The sequence below is a fragment of the Pterocles gutturalis genome, unplaced genomic scaffold (assembly GCF_000699245.1).
Source record: "Pterocles gutturalis isolate BGI_N339 unplaced genomic scaffold, ASM69924v1 scaffold7551, whole genome shotgun sequence".
NCBI lineage: Eukaryota > Metazoa > Chordata > Aves > Pterocliformes > Pteroclidae > Pterocles > Pterocles gutturalis.
In genome coordinates, this window is record NW_010097711.1 from 73,062 (window position 1) to 95,193 (window position 22,132).

Sequence of the window (22,132 nt, forward strand, 5' to 3'; positions counted from 1 at the left end):
CCTTGCACTTTTGTGTCTCGTAATTGAAATACTTCTCAATTCTGTTGAAAGCTGGTTTTTTTTATTACTTTCAAAATAGACACAGTATTTAGTATGCATATTTCCCAGGTCACTATCATGTGAATGGATGTGTGTCTACATTAAAGGTTGACTGTTACATCTAATAGCCTGCTCAGAATATTTGATTTATCCCCCCCGCTCTTAAGGGCAGAGCCTGGAGCCCGATTTATTTGTACTAGTTGGAGATTTCAGTATACACATATGGCTAGGTCTTATACACGAAAGTAAATCACGTCAGGTTAGTCAAACACAAACACCCCTTTGATCACTGCAGCAGATAAAAATTAAGGTTTGTCTCTGTCACTATGACCCTCAGTTTGCAAAATCGATCTGGTCAAATTAAGCTTTTCTACAGCACCTAGCGCCATGGTGCTCTGCAGGGTCCAGAGAAGAAAACAGCATCTCTCCAACAGGGATAATCATATCCATATTCTCCTCTTTGGGTTAATCACTAGCTTTCTGAATGCTTCCAGTCTTCCTTCTGTTTGTGTGGGAATACTTTAGGGGATCCTCTTTATTTGCAGCCAGTGGATTTATATTCCATAAGCAGCTGCTGTTTGGGAAATTCACAGGACATCTGGAATAATTCGATGTTTTCGTGTAATTTTCTTTTTTCTTTTTATGTCAACATTTTCCCATTAATGAAGGGCTGTGAGATTTGGATGCACCTTTCTTACAGGAACAAGCCTGGAAGAGCATGGGTTTGGAGCTGTGACTCAAGCGTACCAGACTGAGCGTTACTAGGGATGGTTCTAGCTAGGTTCAGTTTACTGGCTTGAAAACTACTTGTGTTATTCTTCCATTGCTCCTGGAAATACACGGTGATCACAAACTGACTGAAAGCCCTTTGAACCCATGGTGACGGACAAGGGTAGAGCTATGAGCAGTGTAAAAACCAGCTCCTGAGACTGAGTTCAGACTTCTTCAGGAGCTGTTCTTCTCTGTGCTCAGCCAGAGAAATGGGTCAGGTTACACATTCCGATAAGCATTTTCCATACAGAAGATAACATTGTCCTCCCCTGCATATGACAGAACATTTACCAGGCTGAGAATCTGGCTGGTTTGGGACTGTTTCTTTTCAGAAATGTTTGCTTTAGTTAATTTTGAAGGGGGGTGGAAGGAGCAGCCTATCCTTGTCCCATGATTAATGTAAGGCTGACCATGAACAAGATAATAATAGCCCCATCCTCTGGGAACCAGGCCTCTCCCTAATTGCTTTATTGGCAATTAGTCACCATGTGTCACCAGGCTGTCACCACCCTCATGTTCATTTTTCATGCTTTTTACAGAAAGTTACTGCTGACGCTACAGGGTGTAACAAGAGCTGCTGTTTATTACCAGGCTTTTCTTAGCTCTTCCACCACTTGGTTTTGGTGTCCTGGTGAGGCCAAGGACTTGGGCTGACGTTTGGGTTGAGCACGTGCTTGGGTCTAAGTACGCTGAGCCCCAGTGTGGACTTTTCTGAATTGGACCCGTGACGTGGAGGGCTGAATCCCTACTGACTGAAATTGTGCCTGGAGTCACAGAGGCTAATTGTGATAATGAGGAGGGACACAGAGAGAAAACCACATTTAAAAGAGCTGGTTTGGGTGCCTCAGAATTGAACAAAACCATATGTGGGTTCTGATGAAGCTGCTTGGGGTTTTCTTATGTAAAAATGTGGCTGTTCAGCCCATGCTCTTAAGGGGAAACATGGGGCTTTGCAGCTGAGCTGGGTGGTGCACGACCTCTGATACCTCGTCCTGGGTGACCCTGGGCCAGGGTCTGCGCAGGGAGTGGGGACACTCCACCAGTGGCACCTGGCTGCAGGCTACTGGGATGATCATCTGGACTGCAGAAAGGATAGAGAAGGAAGGATGCATCTTTCCCCTTTGCTACAAAGCTGCAAAATGGGTGGTGATGGTTATGGATAACTACAAGGATACTTTGGTCATGCAAACTATGGTAATTTTGCTCCCTGGGGAAGAATCAGCCTCTGCAAACTAAAGCTTGCAGAAACCCTTATTTGACGATGGGCATGGTGAAATCCTAAGTCCCCTCCTCCCCTCAGCTATTTTGATAGTACTGGAATTTCTGATGGAAAAGCACTGCACTAATTCTGTCCCCTCCCAAGCACCACCCATCAGCTCCTTCAGAAACTGATGAAGTAGCTGGCTGTAACTTCAGACACTTTGCTCTAAATAAATATCTGATTCAGAGTAAGATCATGGCAAAAGAGATCTCATACTGAAAGCTGTAACACAGCCTCTTTCCATGTAAGCATTGCTAGCTGGTCCAGCGTTCGCAGTAGGCTGCATTTCCCGTATCACATCACTCTGGGACACCCTAGCCTGAAAAAGAGGCTGCCCCGTGAGTTAACAGACCCGAACTAGACTCAGTGCTGAATCCAAGGCAGCAGGAGAAGTATTTTTCTGCAAGGCTTTGCCTTCGTGCATCTGATGAATCCGGTTCAGCTTGATCCGCTGTGTAGTGTCAGGAGAGAAAATGAACAAATCAGAAAAGCAATATTGGCTTAAACCACAATATTGTGACAATTTCATACACAATTTGTAGGATTCTGTTTTGTCACTGTGCACTTACTTAATTCTTTACCAAATCCTCCTAGCACTCTCCCCAATGACCACCACCCTCATTACTTGTAAATGATTTAAAGAAAAAAAAAAAAAACTAAACAAAACACAACCCCCTCCAAAATTTGTTAGTTATAAATAGTTTAACTTATTCAGTTTTATTTAATGAAGTCTGTATCTCTGCTTCTAAGCACTTGAGATCCTTTCCTGAATCCCTCTGAGCTCAGCAAAAGAGGTTCTGGTTTTGATAACTTCTGCACCTCATTCTCATGTTAGAGCACTTTGAGCTGCTTGACACTGAGATCAGCAGCACCCTGAGACCCCGGAAAGAAGGCCCTGTGTTGGCTAAATGGTGGGAGAAGCCCTCTAGCAATTGTTTCCTGGCACAATTTATTCTTTCTTGCTTCTGCTCAGGTACGTTGAACATAGCAGTTAACATGGGGAGTGTGAAGGAGCTGGCTTTCAGCACATCCTTCCACCTCTCCCACCTGAATCACATCACACATCTCTGTTTAGTCTATTAAAGGAGATACTGTTAAAGAGTTATCTCCCGAGCAACTTTATTTAATCAGTTTCAGTTAGTAAAAAAAAGATTTAGCCCACAGCTATTTCCCTCACTGCAGGCTGGCAGCTCCCAAACAAAACAGCTCCCTGAAGAGCGAGAACAGAGTTCATTGAGGATCGTGCTAATGAAAGCTGGATGAGTTTCCCTCATTAGGTGTAATTACTTTAGGTTTTGCAGGCTCTCTTCTATGGGGTGTCCTTCCTGGCTGATGTGTTGAGACTAATTAAGGAACTGCGATGTGCTAAGTGCGTAATTTCCAGCAGAGACCTTATTTTCGGTGTCCTGGCTTTCCCCGTGTCCACAGTAAGTAACCTCTGTGTGTAAAAATAATGTTTGCATAAATTATTTGGGGTGTATAACATACCATGCAGGGCTATAAAATCGAAAAGAACCGTAGGCTTTCTTTTACCTATTTGAAAATGGATTTGGACCGTTTAGAAGAAGAAATGGTGCTGAGCATGTCCTGGTTGAATGCAAAGCCTCTTGCACAAACTTTAGGGCTGCTGTCCCCTAGTGAACACAGATTGACCCCAAAGGGTGAATGAGGTGTAACCTCTCTGTTAATCTACTGGTCCAAATAGCTGTGGATTTATTGACTTAGGGCATTTCTTTAAAGGGCAGCATGGGCCAGTAGGACATAAGAAGGTACCTAAGAGACAGCAAAATCTCACATCTCCTTTTCTGACTCCAGTGTGGCTTTAGATAAGCACTGGAGAGAAACAGATTCACAGGACAATAAATACAGCCACAGCCTACATCAGATTCGCCATGGATCACCTTCTCCCTCCCGGACAATGCTCTTTATCTGGTGCTGGGGGTTGGATGGGAACTGATGGGTTACTTCTACGTGGAGGTGGTGCTCTGAGTGAAGCCTGCAGCCACCTCTGACTCTCAAAGGGCTGAGAAGCGCTGCTTAAATCTGGTCCACAAGCAGCTCAGCCAGCTGGCTCACTAAAACAGTCCTGCCAGGGATGGAGACAGAGAGCCTGGCTGATTTATCTTCCCTGCACAGCAGTGTTCACCATGCTGCTGTCGTATTCCCCCCAGGCATCCTCACTGTGCCCGCCGGGCAGAGGCACAGAGCAGTCCCTTCCAGCACCTGACACCCCCAGTTTCCAACCCCAAGCACAAAGTGAGCTCAAATACAAAGCCAGGCCAAAAAAAAAAGGGCAAATCAGTTTCCAGGTATCACTAACAGATACCAGGGTTCGTTTCCTCCAGTGAAGTTCTCCCACTGTAAATACTCCTCAGTTGGGAAAAAAATGGGTGCCCACCGTGCAGCTTGCACCTGCAGTTTAGGAATTAGGCTTATGGATTGTGAAGATAAAGGTAAGTTTTATGGGAACTATTTTACCAAGATCTGTTTTTACTTTGTTACTGAATAGAACAAATGCTGTGGCTTGACAGTCAATTGCTCAAGGATTCATCCCTTCTGGACCATCAAAAGATCTCATCTGCAAAGGGGAAAAAAAAAGAAAAAAAAAGAAAAAAGTTTAAAGCTAATCTAGAATTCCATAGATAATGTCAGCATCAGCAGTTTATAAAGGAGGTTTTTCACGCAGTATCAACACAGAACACTGCACCTCAGAGTAAATTCCTTTCTTTATGTTGCAACGTGAGATACGTGAGTTTATGCGGCAATGTCACCATTTTTCATGTAGGAGAAGTTTTGCCTTCTCAGAGATGAAAGCGCTAGCCAAATCCTATCCATTATGTTTGTCTTTCATTTTGACATTTCTTTCATTTTGTATTTTGGTTCCAGTTTGTGTCTATATCCTTTTGGACACTATATACCTACAATCGAGAGCTGGTTTACCCTAAAAGCCTTGATGGAGTCATCCCATGCTGGTTAAATCACGCTATGGTGAGTAAGAAACGCCCCTGCCTCTCGCAGAGAAAAGAGGCTTTGCAGTGCGCATCCCACCGTTGCATTGTGTCGCTTTCCAGAAGGGTTTCGTGGCTTCTTCTTTCTCACCTCCTCCTTCCTACTTATCCGAATCTGACGTTGAGCTGCGCACAGCAAACAGATGCATGTGCTTGAAGTCGCCTCGAGAAGCCTTTTAGCACACAGGGACTGTCAGTGAATTGGTGCTTGTGAAACCTCTGAAGTCAGTGACATGATGTGTAGTCACAGGGGAAAAAAAGAATAATCTCTTCTCTGTTACTGTAGCTCAAAAAATAAAACTGTTTCTGCAAACAGGAGTCTATAAAATACAAAATGGCTGGGACTATAACAATGCAGTTCTTAATTTTTTTTTTTAAAAAGGTGAAAGAACCAAAGAACATCTGACAGCTCAGCAGCTAATAAGCTAATGTGTGCACAGCTTTGAATAGCTGAATTGCAATGATTGTTTACAGATTTTCTATAAATACTTTCCAGATTTCTCCTTCATTTGCTCTGGCTGTTTTTATGATGTGTTGAATAATCACATATTTCTCATCAGTCAAGTGTAAGGAGGCTGACAGTAACATGGAAACCGTGGGTGGACTGGAAGGTCAGGGAGGCCTCGTGGGGCTAATGGGAAGGGGGAGAGAAGGGAGAGGCTCAGCGCTAGGCTGAATCAGAGAAGCCAGAAAGGATGAAATAATCACACAGAACGCTCGTTTCTCTCCAGACTTCATTTCTTACGTACGATGCTTTGCAACCCACTGCAGCAGCTCCTGACGTGTGTTGAAGGCAAATGCAGGAAGCTTTGGGGCTTCTGGCTGAGACATTTGCTACAGGTTTTGATTTAGATCTGTGCATCCAGATACGTGTGCCGGGTATCCAAACACACACAGGCACGTCCGCATCGCTGCCATCCAAGTGATATACTGCAGCCATCGTGCACTTTAACCTTATCACCTGCTCTCTGCCACCAACCCATCTCCACCAGGACCCTTACGCGGCAGTCCAAACCTCTGTACGGCCACAAATGGGCACCACTCTCTCTCAAAAGCATCGTCTACCAAAAAGAAAGATTCCTTCTGTCCTCAGCATCACACTTGTTTCAGGTCCAGGGTTTTGGTATGGGTGGCTGGTTGAAGTTTAAAATCGTGACGGCAGTGGAGGTGCTGGGGAAGGGGAGGGCACAGGGTGGAGCTGAGCTTTGCTGCTTGTTTTAATCCCGGTGCACAGCTGAGAATTTGCCCTTTCCATTTCCACATTTGTTTATGACATGGGAAGGCTGAGAGGTGCTAGAATGTACATTTTTATTTTGTGTGCAAGAGCTCTTTGCAGGAATCCGTCAAACGTATTTGTTATAACTCCTTTCTTACCCTACCTACATCTAAATTTTGTAACAGAGTCACTCTGACAACAACAAAAAGCTTTTCCATTTCAGAAATGTCAAAAACAGGTGTTAAAAAAGGAAAACAATTCTTCCACAAAATTATTTTGACAAGAGAGAAACTTCACACAAAGCAAACTTCTATCACAACCTAGTATTTTCTTTCTAAAGCTCTTAATACACTGCAGACATCTTGCATTTGACAGTTCCTGGGTGGGAAATTTTCCTTCCAGTCGCTATCGAGCGTTAAAACATCTGCCACCACCATAGACTAATCCCTGCTAGTGACAGTCCCCACGTTTTGGGACACCTTCCAACAGGTGCCTTCAGGCTTAGCTGAGGCATTTCCTTCTTCCAACCCAAAATATCTGCTGGGAACACTAGGGAGCTACCAACACTTTAAGGGACAATCTCCAAGTTCTGACTGCCAAGCAGACGCTTTTCCTTCGGGTTCATTGCCTTGCGCATTGCTATACTTTATGGCTCTGAAATTACAGACATTTCACGGCAGATTGAGGCAGCATCTAGCTGGCTTTGGTGGAAAAAGACGTCGGTGTATCAGTGGTAGATGTCAGTGCCATATCATTTGCAGTGGGAGTATTTTTTTTTGCTCTCAGTCTATTTTAACGTTGTAAATAGGGAAAACATATGTTGTTATGTAACTGAAGAGCGAACCTAAAAAAATAATCATGCAAAAACACTTCAGGAATACCAAACTCCCTGAGTTCACAGTGATGCTGCAGCACCTTCCTTGCAAAAATGAACTAGCCATTTATTTTTCTCACATTTACTGCTCTTACAGTGGGAAAGTGTCGTTGCCCACCTGGTAACCCAGAGCCGTACAGAGAACATTACATTTTTAGGCATGTTTTTGCACCCTGAGCAGAAACATTTTCTGTTTTGCAGAAAGGATGGCTAATGCAGAAAGGAATCTTGAGAATATTTGAAGGAGGCCAAATACTCCAGACTACCTGGGTTTCTCTCTTTGCCTTTCTACTGAGCTTAACCCAAGGGCTGTGCCTCAGTTTCCACTTCTGTTTGTCTGGGATAATTGTGTTTTACCATCTTTATACAAAGCTTTGAGCTTCATGGGTGAAAAAGAAAAAAACAAACCTACTTATGTCTCAAGCACAATTATTTTATTTGAACAAGATTTTCGAAATGGGAGATGGCTGAGTCAAAAGATACGCTGGCCCATTTATCAAGTGAAATTGTTTACTTCTTTCCCAGTCATCTCTTTTCCAGCAACATCTGGATACTCTCCAGAAGGCGACTAACTGCTGGAGACAGCTTGGATTAAATCATATGCATGTATTATTCTACTTAATGGCAGTATAGGGGAATACTACATTTTGAAGGGGCTGGCAGAATTGAATGCTAAACAAAAAGGGGCAATGATGGGTCAGAAGAGATTGCTCAAAAACATTTGAATCTATAACCAAAGAAAAGATACACATCAACAATGACCTGATGCCTTCACAAAAATGGTAAGAGTACCATTGTTTTTTTGTAAAGGAAGTTTGTATTCTCAGTCTGTCAGGCACAATTCTTGTAAAATGCAAATTTTCTTGTAAAAAGCACAGTTTTCTTTATTTCTAGGCTGGATCAAGTTTAGTTTAGGCATCTCCTTCCCTAATTTATTCTGTAGCCACGTTACCCTAGACCTTGACAAAAATCAGTGTCCTAGGCACTTTACTGACACACAGTTATGAAATGTGCAGGTTCTGAAGATAGTGTAAACTAAAGAAGAATAAAGGAGAGGTGTAAATTGAGGCACAGAAGAAAAATCCCTTACCTGGCAGACTTTCAGCAAAGATGACAACAGACCCCGCATGGCCTGAGCCTCTCAAGCTCCTCCGCACTTTGCCCCGATGAAGAGAAGCTGAGCAGTATCTGAATGCAAAAGGAAAAAATACAAGGGAGTGAAAGAACAGCCTGGGTGCACACAAGTAATATTCCTTGAAAGCAAGCCATGAGACCCTGACAGTAAAAAAAACAGCTACACTTGCCATGACCCTTTCATAATTGAGGTTGTTGATATTTACAAGCTGCTTGTGTTACACCCTCCTAGCTGCACCATTACCTTTCCTAGCATGGACATGACTATATCAACAGAAATGTTATTTTTTATCACTATGCTTGATTTCCAACTGGAAAATAAAATAAGTTATATGAGCACAAATTACTCTTACTCCTACGTGAGGGCACCTATGTGAAGGATTGTATCTTTGACCATGTCAAGCGATTCTCCTTGCAATTGGTGTTTAATGCTTAATAATTCTTGCATATTTACATGAGAGAGAAACCTTTCCTTTTGCTTGCATTTCACAGTGTCTCAATTTTAAGCTGTCTGGCAACTATGGACATTCATAGGCTTCCAATTATATTCAGCTTTTGGCAAAGAAGAAGAATGTGTGTGTGAGGGATATGGCACATGAAATTAATCACCCCACACATTTAAGAGCAAAGATGCTTAGCTTTTCCCAGCACTACGTTTTGGTTTTTGTTTTTTTTTTTAACTTTCCATTTCTGTTGACATAAGCCTATCTCCTCAGGGAGAAAAGATGTGTTTCATGGATAAATGTTATGGCAGAGAATCTTCCCTGGCTGCTGCTACCCCAGCGTGCACAGGTGCAGTCTCCGTCACCCACCCCGCAAAAGAACAGCTGGAGACAAATATTCCAGACTGAAGGATGTGTCACTTCAGTCTCATGTCAGCTTCCAGCTGCAGTGCAACATCAGTTTCTTAGATTACATATCTAATGTCAGGGAGAAATGCAATTAAAATCTTGGCATTGACACAGAGACAAAACATTTGCTGGTAAGCAATAGGATATTCAGCCAGAGCCTTATTTCCAAAAAGGCATGTGTGCATGCAGGAAACAGTATCTCTGAAGCTCTTTTACCTTTGATCATACCACTGGTCTGCTCTTTCATCCATTTTTCACAATAATGCTCCCAAACTACCTACACGTCTCAGGAAAAGCAGAACAAAACAAACAAACAAACAAAACCACTGCTTTTTAGATGAACATGGTCAGATCTGGAAAGGGCAGAAGCAGAAAGCAGCTGACGGTTCAGAGAGGAGTGCTGCTGGAGTTAAATGGAGCAATCGCCTCCTGACTGATTCGTCTCCACACCTGCTCGGTAACAGGGCTCTTGTGCCTCACGCTCCATCCATAATATAGAATCATAGAATCATAGAATAGTTTGAGTTGGAAAGGACCATGGAGGTCATCTAGTCCACTCCCCCTGCAGTGAGCAGGGACAATGTAAACCTGTGGTTCCCTGAAAATGCACTGATGGCTGGGAATAGAATAGACAGATAGGAACTCTGAGTGGAAATTATTTCTTTAACTCAATATTTTAATCAAGGCAATGTACTAGTTAAAGAAATAAAATGAACGATAATACTTAAGACCCTCCCCCCCTAAAAAATAGAGGAAGAAAAATGTATAAGGACAGATTGCAAAGGAAAAATTTTAAAGGAGGCATTTGAATGAAGACTGTGTCATAGCAAAATAAACCAAAAGAGGGAATTTGTTCCAAAATGAAGCCAAGAAAGGAGAGAGCATATAGAGATTCAGAAAATTACGAGGAGTATAAAACTAAATAGAGGTTATGGTGACAGGAAGCCATTTAGTTTTATTATGCTCAGATAACACAGGCTGTGATTGCTTTTGAAAGCATCCAACCCAGGAAAATTTCCATAGACAAGAGGACATTTCCCAACAAAGAGCTGAATAACTGAGTAAACACCTCAAGGGTCAACCAACGAATACTGGCTTCGTGAGACTCATAAGACAGCCCCAAAGTGAGTTTTTACTTTTTCTTTGCAGTAACATACTGACGGAGAAGAGAGAAGCATGAGTATCAGCCACGAGAGGTTGTCAGCACACAAGCTCTGCAGGGAATTTGTCTGGAAGGAGAAACACGGGCAGTTTTTCAAAAGCACTTGATGGTGTCCAACTGTGCCCAGTGGAGTTTAGTTTGGCCAGTGGTAACTGTTTGTGAAAAATTCCCCACTATAGCCTTCCATGTTAATGGAAAGCAGACACGGAGAATATGTAAATGCAGATGAATTAGAAACAAACAGCTATGGTCAACCCAGGCATCATTTCCTTCACTCTGGAGTCAAACAGGGTCAAACCGAGTCAAACTGCGACACATGCGTGAGGTGTACGAGTGATCTCAGCAGCTCTGGGGAGATTATTCATGGGTTTAAAACTCAGCCTAGGCTGGAGCCTGCAGCTGAACACAAACTCTACCCAACCCTGTCTTCTCAGCCCCAGGAAACTTGCTTTTGCTTACATGCTCAACAGCAAAACCAGGATATACCATCGAATAAATACACAAATGACTCAAAAGACGGGAAGTAAAAATTCCATATGGTCTTACCAAACAGTGGAAATAATATCCAGAGAGGACTATTTATCTCAGTTTAAACTCATGAACCTGAAACGTATCCTGGGAAACATACAACATACGGTAGGAAACAAAAAATAAAGAAGCAGGCGAGCGTTATAATTTCATTCTTCTCCACAGGAGATGAGTTAACATGCCAATATTTCAGATAAAGTCCAGCATATGTTTAAGAAACTTTCCTCTCCCTGTATTCATATGCCAGAGTTTAAGAGCAACAAAAACAAATTTTGCAATTTTATAACCAGTTCAGATTCACCCCAGTGTGTCAGGAAAAAAGCAAAGAAACCAAACCCAAGTTAAAAATCATAAGTGACAAAAAGGGCCACAGAGGATTTTTAAATTAAGTGTCTGGAATCAGAATTCAGATTATATGTGTAATTAGTTAACAAAATGTTTCTGATAATTTTGAAAGTCTCATAACATTTATCTTTCCACTGTACAAATAGATTTTTAAAAGGCATTTAAAATACTTCTGTCCTTACAAAATTTAGAGGCTTTTCTCAACAATTGGAGGTTATTAAGCAAATATAATAATATTTCAAAGAATATAAATATAGGTACTAACAGGATTCCTGCCAAGAGAAGAAAATCTCTGTGATTCAGTTTGGTTCATTGCTACTCTGATCAGTGCACACAGCTATTGTTTTAGCCTGTTTTCCTTACCTTGGAGTGAAATAGTTTTTTTCTCCCTCTGTGGTAATTATTTTTGACAGTTTCACTGTTTATATGTGAAACTGAGAAGCTGTTAATTGAAATAAAAAATGAGTCACTGTTTCCAGCAATTTTTGCCAATGTTTTGATCTGTGTCAATCTGAGCTTAATTATTAAGTTTTCTTTAAAGCAAGAGGCAAAATTTATATTTTGTTTTAGCCCCATCCAAATACTGCGCTCTTCAGACATAAGTCAGTTTAAGGATATAAAGTGCAGCTAAATAGGATTGAAAGTATATTTAATGACCATGCACTAGAGACCTACGGTAAAAATAACTCAAATGAGAAAATACATCTTTTTTTATTGAGAAGGATACAAGAAGTCTTTAAAGCCTTTCAGTAGATACACTTAACCGTGATATATGGTCTATCACTAACGATGCTGCCAAAGTCAACGTCTATCAGCTGTGAGAGGAAAATAATTTGTAAAGCCAACTGCATGTCACAGGGAAAGGGCAGGCTTTGCACCCTGCAGCCAGCCACGCATTCCTCCGGTGTCTGCTGTATAAATACGCATCCACTCTCGTAAATATGTTCGGTTATTAGGCAGAAATTCCACCGAGATTTTACTGTTAATGGATAAACTGGGCTCGGCAGAAATGTGTAAAGTGACCAGTAGACTCTGGGATAGCAGACGTGCAAGGGAAGATTTTCCCCCCTGTTTATTGGGCCTGGGGTGTGTGTGTACATCAGAAGGAAGTGGGTAAAAAAAAAAAAAAATGAAGCAGCTTTATATCCACAAAAAAATAAAGCTAAACCAAATAATTTTCAACCTTGGGGTGCATGAAGTAGCTGAGAACAATTGTAGAAATGTGTCTCAAGAAGGCATTTCCATGGCAAGTTTCAATGGCCCTACAAAACGCATGTCTAGTTAACACATACAGTGATTCTCTCTAACTAGCGATAAGCTAATCTATCCATAAATAACATTGGTTTAATATATGGCAAAATATTTTTTAGAAGATACACTTATTTGTACAGAAGACACAGCACACATAAGTCACATGCCAGTGTCAGTGTCACCATTGGACTTGGGAAGAAAGCAGCTTTCCTATACCACAACAAATTCCTTCCCCCCCCCGCCCTTTTTTTCCCTTTTTCCAAATAAGAATAGATCCAAGACCTTTAAGAACCTGTTCACAAACCTGGAGGCAGACAGCCCCACTCCTGAATGCTTTCACTGCTCTTGGAGGTGGAAGCACTCTTCCAGGCAGTGGGAAGCTTGGCTTCAAGCCCCTGCAAATCAGGCAGAGCAGAAATGTGAACCTATGCCTTCCACTAAACTCTTGGCTATTTCCTAAAGCAGCCAAATTTTCCAGCTTTGCCAGTGACTTACAGACTTCTTTTGATTTATGGACCCCTGATTATTTTCTCTAACTCCTCCATAAGTGGAGGAGCCCGCCAAAAATGACTAGTTTAGCAAATAAGTATTTTCTAAATCAACACAGAATAAAAAGATGACCTCCAAACTGTCTTTTGAGACCACTACTGGTTTGCTACTCATCTACAGTGCCAATGTATGTGTTAGAGTAGCGGGCTCCCCCTCGCCACCCCCCAGGTTTTTGCTCCCTGTGACAATACCATGCTGTCCCCACGTTGTTGGTGCGCAGGGTGCCTCCAGCCTCATCCAGTGTGGTGTCACTCACTCCTGTGCGGCAAATGAGGAATTGTTAATACGGTGCAAAGCTCTGCTTTTCTCTCCTCTTCTCCCTTTCCTGCGGGATTCAGGTCCTGTACGGCAGGGCAAAGATATATGAACTGAGAAACAGAAGAAGTTGGATAAGTGAGTGGAGATGGTGGTGGTCCTTGCTCCCGTTGGAAGAGGAGAGCCCCCATTTCTCCATGTCTTCATCCTCTGCTTCAGCGTCAACCTACATTTCTCTTGAGGAAAACTGAGACAATCGCCCTTGGTCCTACCGGCAATGGACATGGAGAAGTCGCCCATTGCAGTCATCCCTGTATCAGCCTCTCAAGCCTTTGAAACCGCTCTCATTTTCCTTTTCTCTCTAGACACAACAATGCATTCAGTCTCAGTTTCTACACCTGTCTTTGGACTGCTTTCCTGTTTGTACTTTCTTGCTGTTTGTGCTGGCCTTTTCTGGACATGCCCCAAATTATCCACACCTGTCAAAATGGGGTGCCCCAAATCAGGGAGGGAGCATCAGCCAAAACTTCAGCAATTCAAGTGGAGCAGCATAATCACTTCCCAGGTCTTTCTTACACACGACATTCCTGTTAATACCATCCCAGAACGCCACATTCTTTTTCTATTAAAGCAGCATCACACTGCTGACTTGTAGTTATTTGGCATTCCCTTTTGAGAACAAAAAGCCCCAAACTAAGGAAATAAGTATATAAAATAACCCCCACCTAAAAACTGTTCACTTCAACACAGGATTATTCCACCCAGCCGCTTCTACCCAATCCCTCTTAGGACAGCTATAATACAGCTGGAACAACCAGCTTATCGTTGTTAAAAGTGTTTAAATTAATTAAATGACTAGCAAGGGCATTTCATGTATCCCAAAGGAATTTTTGCAGCCTATTGGATGTCAGATGAAAACCAGGACTTATATCCACTTCACATAATGGACAAATCCCCTGCAAAAGGCTAAAGCCTAACAGGGAGGACAAAGTACAAGTTTTCCGTCATTCCTGTCTTGCGTGGGCATTTTGGTGTTATTCGAAGACAAACTATTGAACACCTATGAAAAATAAATTTTTTTTAAAGCATCCTAAAAGCAGCTTAACAGATAGATTTCTGACTAAAAGACAGTTACAGGGATTACATATGGAACCTGTGTGCGCTGTCTGGTTAAATTAATCCAGAAATCACTTGTACTGATACAACTGGACCTCTGCTATCAACCAAACAGGTTGTAGAGCTGAAGAACCTCTCTGAGAAACAGAGCAGAGAAAAATCTCAGTGCCAAAAAGTGAGAGAAACTGGAACATCAAATAAATCTTTTCTATCTCTTTTCTCTGAATAAACATAACTGAGATGGAATGGTTATTTTGGTAGTAGGACAGCCAGGTACAAATAGCAGCTCCTTGCGCTGTGGATGGGGGGAGCTGAAGGGGGACACGCAGTGAGCTGTCACTTGGCAGCAGCATAGAAAAATGGATGTCTGCCTCTTAAACAAATAGATACAGAATTTTTTTCATGCATGCTCTGTGTAGTTTGATGTGCATTTAAAGAATTTAATGTGTCTTTGTGGCAACTCATACTATAAATACACATCAATAACAGTTTGACACCATGCTACCATATCAGACAATCAGCACAGCTTCTGACAAATACCTACACTGAAGGTACTAGAACCAGTTTGGACAAGAGGAAACTTTATTCCATACACCCAGCAGGTCATGCCTTTAGGGAAAAACAAAAAAAAAATTAGTTCTTTTTTTTTTAAGTCAGTCTATCTTTCTCTGCTGCCATCCCCCTCCTTCTCCCCTCCCCAACCACCTGTGAAACTATTTGGTTAAGTATTAGGAATTTAACCAACTTGTCAGCTACAGTTGTTGCTGTAGTTTTCTGCTGTTGCACCTCATTGACTGTTTTTTGCTATGTTGGTCCCCAGTTGTTTAAGCTTTCTGTCCTACATATTGCAACTGAAAACTACCAATTGCATGCACAGGGAATATTATAAAAATTCCAGTGAGGAAATTTCACCCCAACAAATTATTTTTTGAAGTTGCAATAAATCAGCCAACAAGATGAGGTGTTAACATCCCAAGAGCCCCACATTGTCCATTTAACATCCAAGCCCAAAAGAACTTCTGCTGTGCTCCCAACCTCCCCGCTGGTGCAAAGGTAAAGAGCATCCCTCCTGGAGGCAGCTCCCCACCACAAAATACTCAGTGCCAGCAAGCTGCCTGCCCTGTGCTGGAAATCCTCCATCTCAGACCACTATCATCATAAAAGCCCTTGAAACTGAAGCTATTGAATAAAATTCAAAATCTTTGGGAAAAAAAAAAAAAAAGAGAGAGAAGAAGAAAAAAAGCTCCTCCAGCAAGCTAACTCTTTACTAACTCTGGGTTAAGCTTATTTGAAGTTCCTTCGTCATCTTGAATCACAGCTAACTGAAGTCCTCTGTATGGTTACCACCACGTGTTTCAGTTTACAGAGAGAAGTACAACACACTACAATTGCACTGGAGTAAATAACAAATAACAACAAATAAAATACATATAACAATAATTCAGCAATTGCTTAATGAGTTCAAGGAGACTTTTGTCATTCTCAGACACATGTAACAACAGACTTCAATACTTCTGTACTCTAATAGGAATTACCAAAAAATTTATTGCATTATAAAATGTAAAAGGAAGGCTCACCTATTATAAAGTAATGCAGACCACTCAAAAGGTGAACTTTGTTCTGGTACTTTTTACAGCACGCTAACAAGAAAATTTCTGTGTTCGTTACTGCAGGGGTACTTCTTCACTATAAAAAAAAAAAAAAAAGGTATGTGCATTTGTATACAATTGCATTCAGCATTGTGAAAGGATCCTTTGCTCACAGGCAGGCTCTTGAGCTTTGTGATCAGCAATGACCGAAGGCGAGGCCCTGTGACAGGTCAGTGACTGGCTCTCTTTTCTCCTCAGCACACGGCTGTACTGCCATTTGCTGTCCTGGAAATCTTTGCCACGCCACACCGTTACCCAGCAAAGAAGAAGGGATTGATCCTATTAGGATTTGCTGCTTTTCTCTATATCAGTTGGTAAGAATTACATACTTTAAAACATTTCCTTCAAGTGATCTGCTTTGTAAAACGAGGCCAAATGCTTTACTTGGGTTAAGTTCCCTCCCAGGCACACGGGAGACAGCAGTCTGTTCTGTGGAGATGTCATTTAAACTTCAGCTGAGACCCATGAAAACTATTTCCAGACACTGGCAGAGCAGGTTTCTTCAAACATGATGCAGCTCCTGAGACCACACATGGTACCTCCTGCTTTTCTAAGGCCTCTTAAGGTCAGGCAACTAAATTGCCATAAACTCTGGAGTACTTGGAGTTCTTGCTGGCGAGCGGAGTTCTTCCTTTCACCAGTACCATGAGGTTTATCTCTGCTTGCTGTCTTGCTCACTGCAAAACCACCACATCTCAAAGGCCTGGGGGTCACCAGAGCAGAAGAGAGTAAAACTCAGGTTGGTATGTGTCAGGGTGTGCTGGTTTTGGCCAAAACCAGGACACCGGGACACATGGCTGGGTTTAGAAACTTGAGACAGAAAACTATACTTAGAGATAGGTGCAAACTGGTGGGTAGCAAGGAATAATCTGCCCCACTACCACCTCCCACTCCCCTGGTGGACACCACCCACATTTCCAGCAAAGAGCCACAGTTGATCTCCAACCTGTCGGAGGATGATCCTAAGAGGATAAACTATATCTAACCAGGCCCGCATCTCCACCCATCTCCTGCGTGTCGCACACCCCTGGAGCTGGGTTTGCATCCACTCCTGCTCATTGCATCTGCTCCTGACCACTGCATCCCAGCTGCAGCGCTGGGGTCAGGAGGCACTGCCCACTCCATTAATTATGGGCAGCTGCCAACACTCCAGACCACTCTGAGGATGCCTTATGTTGAGACTTAGCTCAGGAATGGGTCTGTATAGTTTCAGGGTATGCTGTGATATCACTTTCTAGAGCTTGGGAAACACCCAGGCCCTATGGGGGAGGATACAGAACGACTAGTCAGCAAGAAGGGGACTTGTCCTCGTGCAAAGCTTTCTGAGAAGTTACTGAGACTATGGGGGAATCCATCCTTCCCATTCCTACCCACCAGTTCTTACTCTCAGCTACAGAGTACCTTCAGCCCACCGAAAGAGAATCTGGAATAGAAAATAAACTGCACAGATGAAACGCTCTTGTGGCTTGAAACCCATCAGGGTGGCTGTGGAAGCAATGGACTTCACTGCTAGGTTGTGTAACCAAGTTAGGTGCCATTTATCCTAATCCAGCCCAGAGCCTAGTAGGATTACGACCACAGCTTCCTAAATTCCTTTTCTATGTTCTGGTTCACTCAGTTGCTTAATGCCAGGCTTGTTTTTCTTGCCTTCTGACAGCATTTGGTTTTTACGTCTTTGAGGCCAGACAGCTCTCCAGGCGACTTTTGCAGTCACATGTGCCATGCTTTCTCCTAAAGCCCCCACCACCTGAGCAATTTCACCCCACAGGAGACATGGCTCATGCCAGGACCTGAATCCTCATCAGAGGATAAGGATCAACACGAGGTTCAACACATCTGAGCGTTCCCAGTATCTTCTCTGAATTCACGTTGCATGGTGCCACCGGGGTCCTGAGTGGAAGGTGGTGCCTCAGAGCGCGTGTCCCGTGTCCCAGAACCCTGATAACCAGACAAATGATACTAGGATTTCAGTGCTGTTGCTTTCTCTCCTCCTGAGGCAATGAGGAACCACCTCCCATCTGCTCTCCTTTTCCCTCCTTGTCTTGGTTCCCTGCAACCAGAGACAACAGCTTGCAACTAACAAAAAGATTTTTTAGCCTGTGCACTGAAATCTTAACACATGTACGCATTCTATTATCGGTGCTGCAACCCAGTGATTCAATAGCCCCATTTGGGCACCTTGTTTCACAAGCAACAGAATCCTTCCAAAGAGCATCTCCTTGAACTGTCCCTGTCACTGCTGTGCTCCCCCTTCCCCGGTGTCAATGGGCTGAGAACTGACAGGTCCCTGCGAGGCAGCAAGAAACCAAGCAGCCAGTGACTCCTTCCACCAGGTACCTGCCTCTGAGCAGGGCTCCACTGTAGCTTTGAATACCAGTAGAGCTCAAAAAGGAAAGGTGGCTTCCAGTTGTGGGACACCAGGGCTAAGAAAAATGTTACTTAAATCTCGCAAGGACGGATCTTGCGTCTCCTGGTTGCGTTAAGTAATGCCTTACTCCTGGAGTCATCACATTGAATAGAGTGCAGAATATATAAATTTTAGAGCTAGCATTTTAAATCTTTAAAAGAAGCAACTGATAATAGATTAGTATAAAATAAAGCTTAATCTTCACAGTTTTGCATGTGTTTTTGGAGAAAAATTCAAACTACCTTTGCAAGTGAATATAGATTTCACTCTGTGTACAAAACTAAAATAGAAAAAAAACCCAAACCAAATTAAATCTAGAAATTGGTGGCTTTCTTGTAGTATATCCATATTCTACCTCTGTTAGGAATCAAAATATTTTTCCTTCACTGCATGCTCATTTTAAGTTCACAACCTTTTAATTCTGAATTAACCACAGTCTCAGAGAGCTCAGAGCTCGCACATGGCCAGTATGTTCTTTTTTCTCCTTTATGGATCTTCCCATTTAATAATTCCCTAGAGATACTTTTTTTTTTTTTTTTTCCCCTTTAGTGAATACAGTGGTCCCATTAATCTGCCTCATAGAGAGGTCATGAGAGGACAGGATGAATCCCCCAGTTGCATCCAGCTGTACTGAGACAGCACATCACCTCTGTCTGGTATCTATATGCTGTCCCCTGTCCTATAGCGGTTTGGCAACTTTGGTTATCCCCAGGGCTGTTATTCTGAGTCTATCCTCCCCACAATTCTGGGCATTGTCTGCTTCTGACTCACTCACTGATATCCAACGTAAAATCTTGGTAAAAATTGAAATTTAGTAAAATGAAATCTTCAGAAAAATAAGCTTCTGAATCCTGCATGTATATTTAACAGGTGACTACCCATGAGAAATGAGCAATATGCAGTTGCCAGTTGTGGGGTGCATTTTGTGTAATCCTTAGCAAAAAAAAAAACAAATGAAAAAAACCAAACCAAAAACAAAACAAAACACCAAAAACCCAAAACAACCCCAAAAAACTAAAACCAAAACCTGTCAACCATTCTGTGACCAAAATGAGTAAGCTCAGGAATCTGGAGGTACACACCAAGATAAAAATCTGGCAACACAAAGCTCCCACCAAGTCAGAAAGCTGAAAGGACTGCAGTGCTCCTGCATTGTCATTTGTTTAGGTTCAAAAATACGGGCTGAAGTGCTTCATATCGGGCATGTCAGCTGGCTGATTTGCATCAGGATAATCTAGTTCCTCTTTCTATAAAATAAAGAGAGTTGTCACTCTCTGTTTTACCGTTCAAGACAAATTAAGAAAACGGTAGCCCTACGCAGTGAAGAACACTTGCTGACTTTTGCATGGGCTCCTGTTAGCACCCAGACTTTGGTATTTCTCCTCAGCTTCTCTGTGCCCTTTTGTGCAGGCTTTTTTTTTTTTTTAATTACTTATATGTTTTACAGCCCAGTTTGTTTCTTAAATCATGAAAATGAGTCTCCACACTTACCACTTCCATGCTCAGCCCAAACAGCTGCACTCCCAGCCCCCTCCATTTCTCCACTCTGCCCCTTAGGTGGGGATTAGCCAATCTCTCTTCACAAGCCAGGTAAGCCCCCTCCTTTTTCATGCCCTACCCCTTCCCACTCTAACTAGAGAAATGAGAAATCATCTTTTCAGACATGTGTGGTTTGCTTTTTTGTTTTTTTTCCTTAGCGCTCTCCCGTTCCTTGGTTTGGTGACACATTTCCAGGCTGGTGGGGCAGCCTGTTTGTCACTTCTCTTTGAGGTGTGATGCTCAGCGTAAGGTGGCAGGCTGGGTGCCTTCAGCGAGAGTGGGATTGCATTCCCCGTGTTAGCACTGGAGGTGGAAAGTATGGCAAACTCCTCAAATGTGCTTTTTTTTTTTTAATCAAGAATTAAGCCTTTTAGGACTCTTTGGACTCAAAGGTTCTTTTTAGGGAAGCGCTGCCTGTCATTAGACTGGCACATCCTCATAACAATCACTGGAGGCCTGCCCTATTTTTTATATTCTTTACATATTCAATACAAATATATATAATTTTTTTCCAATAAATATGTATTTTTACCTGTATGTAATATATAAAGACCATTTTTTATATTCTTGAGTCCAGGCATTTGCTACCAGCCACTCTTAGAAGCTGTAAACAATGAAAATAACATCAGTGAACTGACAGCCAATGCAGGATGGCTTTTGAGAGAAGAAAAAGGCAGAAAGAGAGGGTCTAAGTAGAGAAAAAAGAGGCCCTATAGAGCAGACATTCATCCTTTTCCTTCTTTCCCTTTTCCAAACCATTTTTGCAAATGGTTCTGGAACAAAGCAGCTATATGTTTCCTTCCTGCCCACCTGGTTCCTCCTCTTACATGAAGAGGAAAGGTGCTGGAGAATTCCCCTTGTCCTCTCTGCTCCTGAAAACTTCCTTCCACTCCCCAAAACAGTAGGCAGCAGCAGCAGGATAGAGACAGTAAAAAGCAGCACTTTGTCTCCATAGGCCCTCGAGATCTGGATAGGGGGTGAAAAGCTGTTGTAAGTAAAGAGCAAACACATGTGAGAGCTTATCTGGCTAAGCTTCACTTATAATAGCCAAGTGCACATCCCTATTTTGGAGCATTTTGCCATTTTACTGTTATTTTATTGCTGTTAATAGCCAGTGCCAGCAGGGTGACAGCAGAACATCGTGTGCATTTCAGCCCGTGCTGAAACCCCTCTAATTTTGCAGTGGCTCAAGTGTGCTTCACAGCAAAGAGCCCAAATGCCAAGGAGATGGATCGACAGCTGAGCTAATTTTCTCTATATCGGGATTATTTTGATAACTTGGCCCTTCAGGAGTTAGAAATCATGAAGTGGTTCTTCTAACTGAATGGTCCTAACCAAAGGTCATTTCTCTCCTTGCCTAGGGTCCTGTGGATTTATTCCGTAACGGGAGAGTGGGTATATCCTCTCTTTGCTTTGTTCAGCCCAGCTGGGCTAGCAGCCTTTTTTGCTGGTAGCCTTGCCATCATCGTCTTGTTCTACAACTTCGGGGAGTTCCTCAACCGCATGATATGGGGTCAGTCCAAGTTTTGCTTTTCTCTTCTATCCATACGAAAAAAAAAAATTATCTGAAACACTTCCTGGGATTGCATAGGCAGGTGGGGAGAGGAAGGGGGCCCTTGTACATGGGGGGGTGGCATTGGGGTTCCTTATAGAGATTGTCAGGACCTAACCAGTTACTAACAGAGAACAAATCAGGGCGAGAATCCCAGCCCTAGTAGATAAAAAGCTGAGACAGTTTTCTCCAATGTGCCTCAAGAAGCACCTCTTACCAGTATGAACACTGGACTTTGAATTCATTCTCCAACAAGGGTCCAGAGAAGCAAAATCTCTCCGACTAAAACTCTAACACCTGCATCACGCAGTGTGTGCCTGACTGGGGAATGACAAAGTTTACTGACAATTTACAGGAAGGCATTAGTGTACCCAGGTGAGAGCATCACAGCAGCTCCGGGAGTGAAACAGTGCTTCAGAAAGTTTTAACAAACCCGAGAACATCTCTCCTTTGCTTCAGTAGTGGTATCATCAGTACTGATTTGAAGAAAATTAAAGTCAGCCTACTTGGACAAATGGGCAGTGAGAAAAAAAAGTTTAGGAGGACACATTCAACAGTTGGAAGAACGGAGGAAGCAGCTTTGGGGGTTTGGCGTGGGATATTATTATTATTATTATTATTATTA

The 22,132-nt window shown here is 42.6% G+C and overlaps 1 protein-coding gene across 1 annotated transcript in view; it reads left to right on the forward strand.

Annotated features, from left to right (window-relative positions):
- ADTRP (androgen-dependent TFPI-regulating protein) overlaps positions 1 to 21,468 on the forward strand; it is a gene marked incomplete at its 3' end in the record, with an annotated part of 25,416 nt that extends 3,948 nt beyond the window's left edge. Inside the window, exons 2-5 of the mRNA XM_010084623.1 lie at positions 3,364 to 3,498; positions 4,958 to 5,059; positions 16,208 to 16,323; positions 21,317 to 21,468. Of these exons, the coding sequence (XP_010082925.1) occupies positions 3,364 to 3,498; positions 4,958 to 5,059; positions 16,208 to 16,323; positions 21,317 to 21,468 (505 nt within the window). The remainder of the gene's footprint in view (positions 1 to 3,363; positions 3,499 to 4,957; positions 5,060 to 16,207; positions 16,324 to 21,316) is intronic.
- Between the last annotated feature and the right edge of the window lie 664 nt (positions 21,469 to 22,132).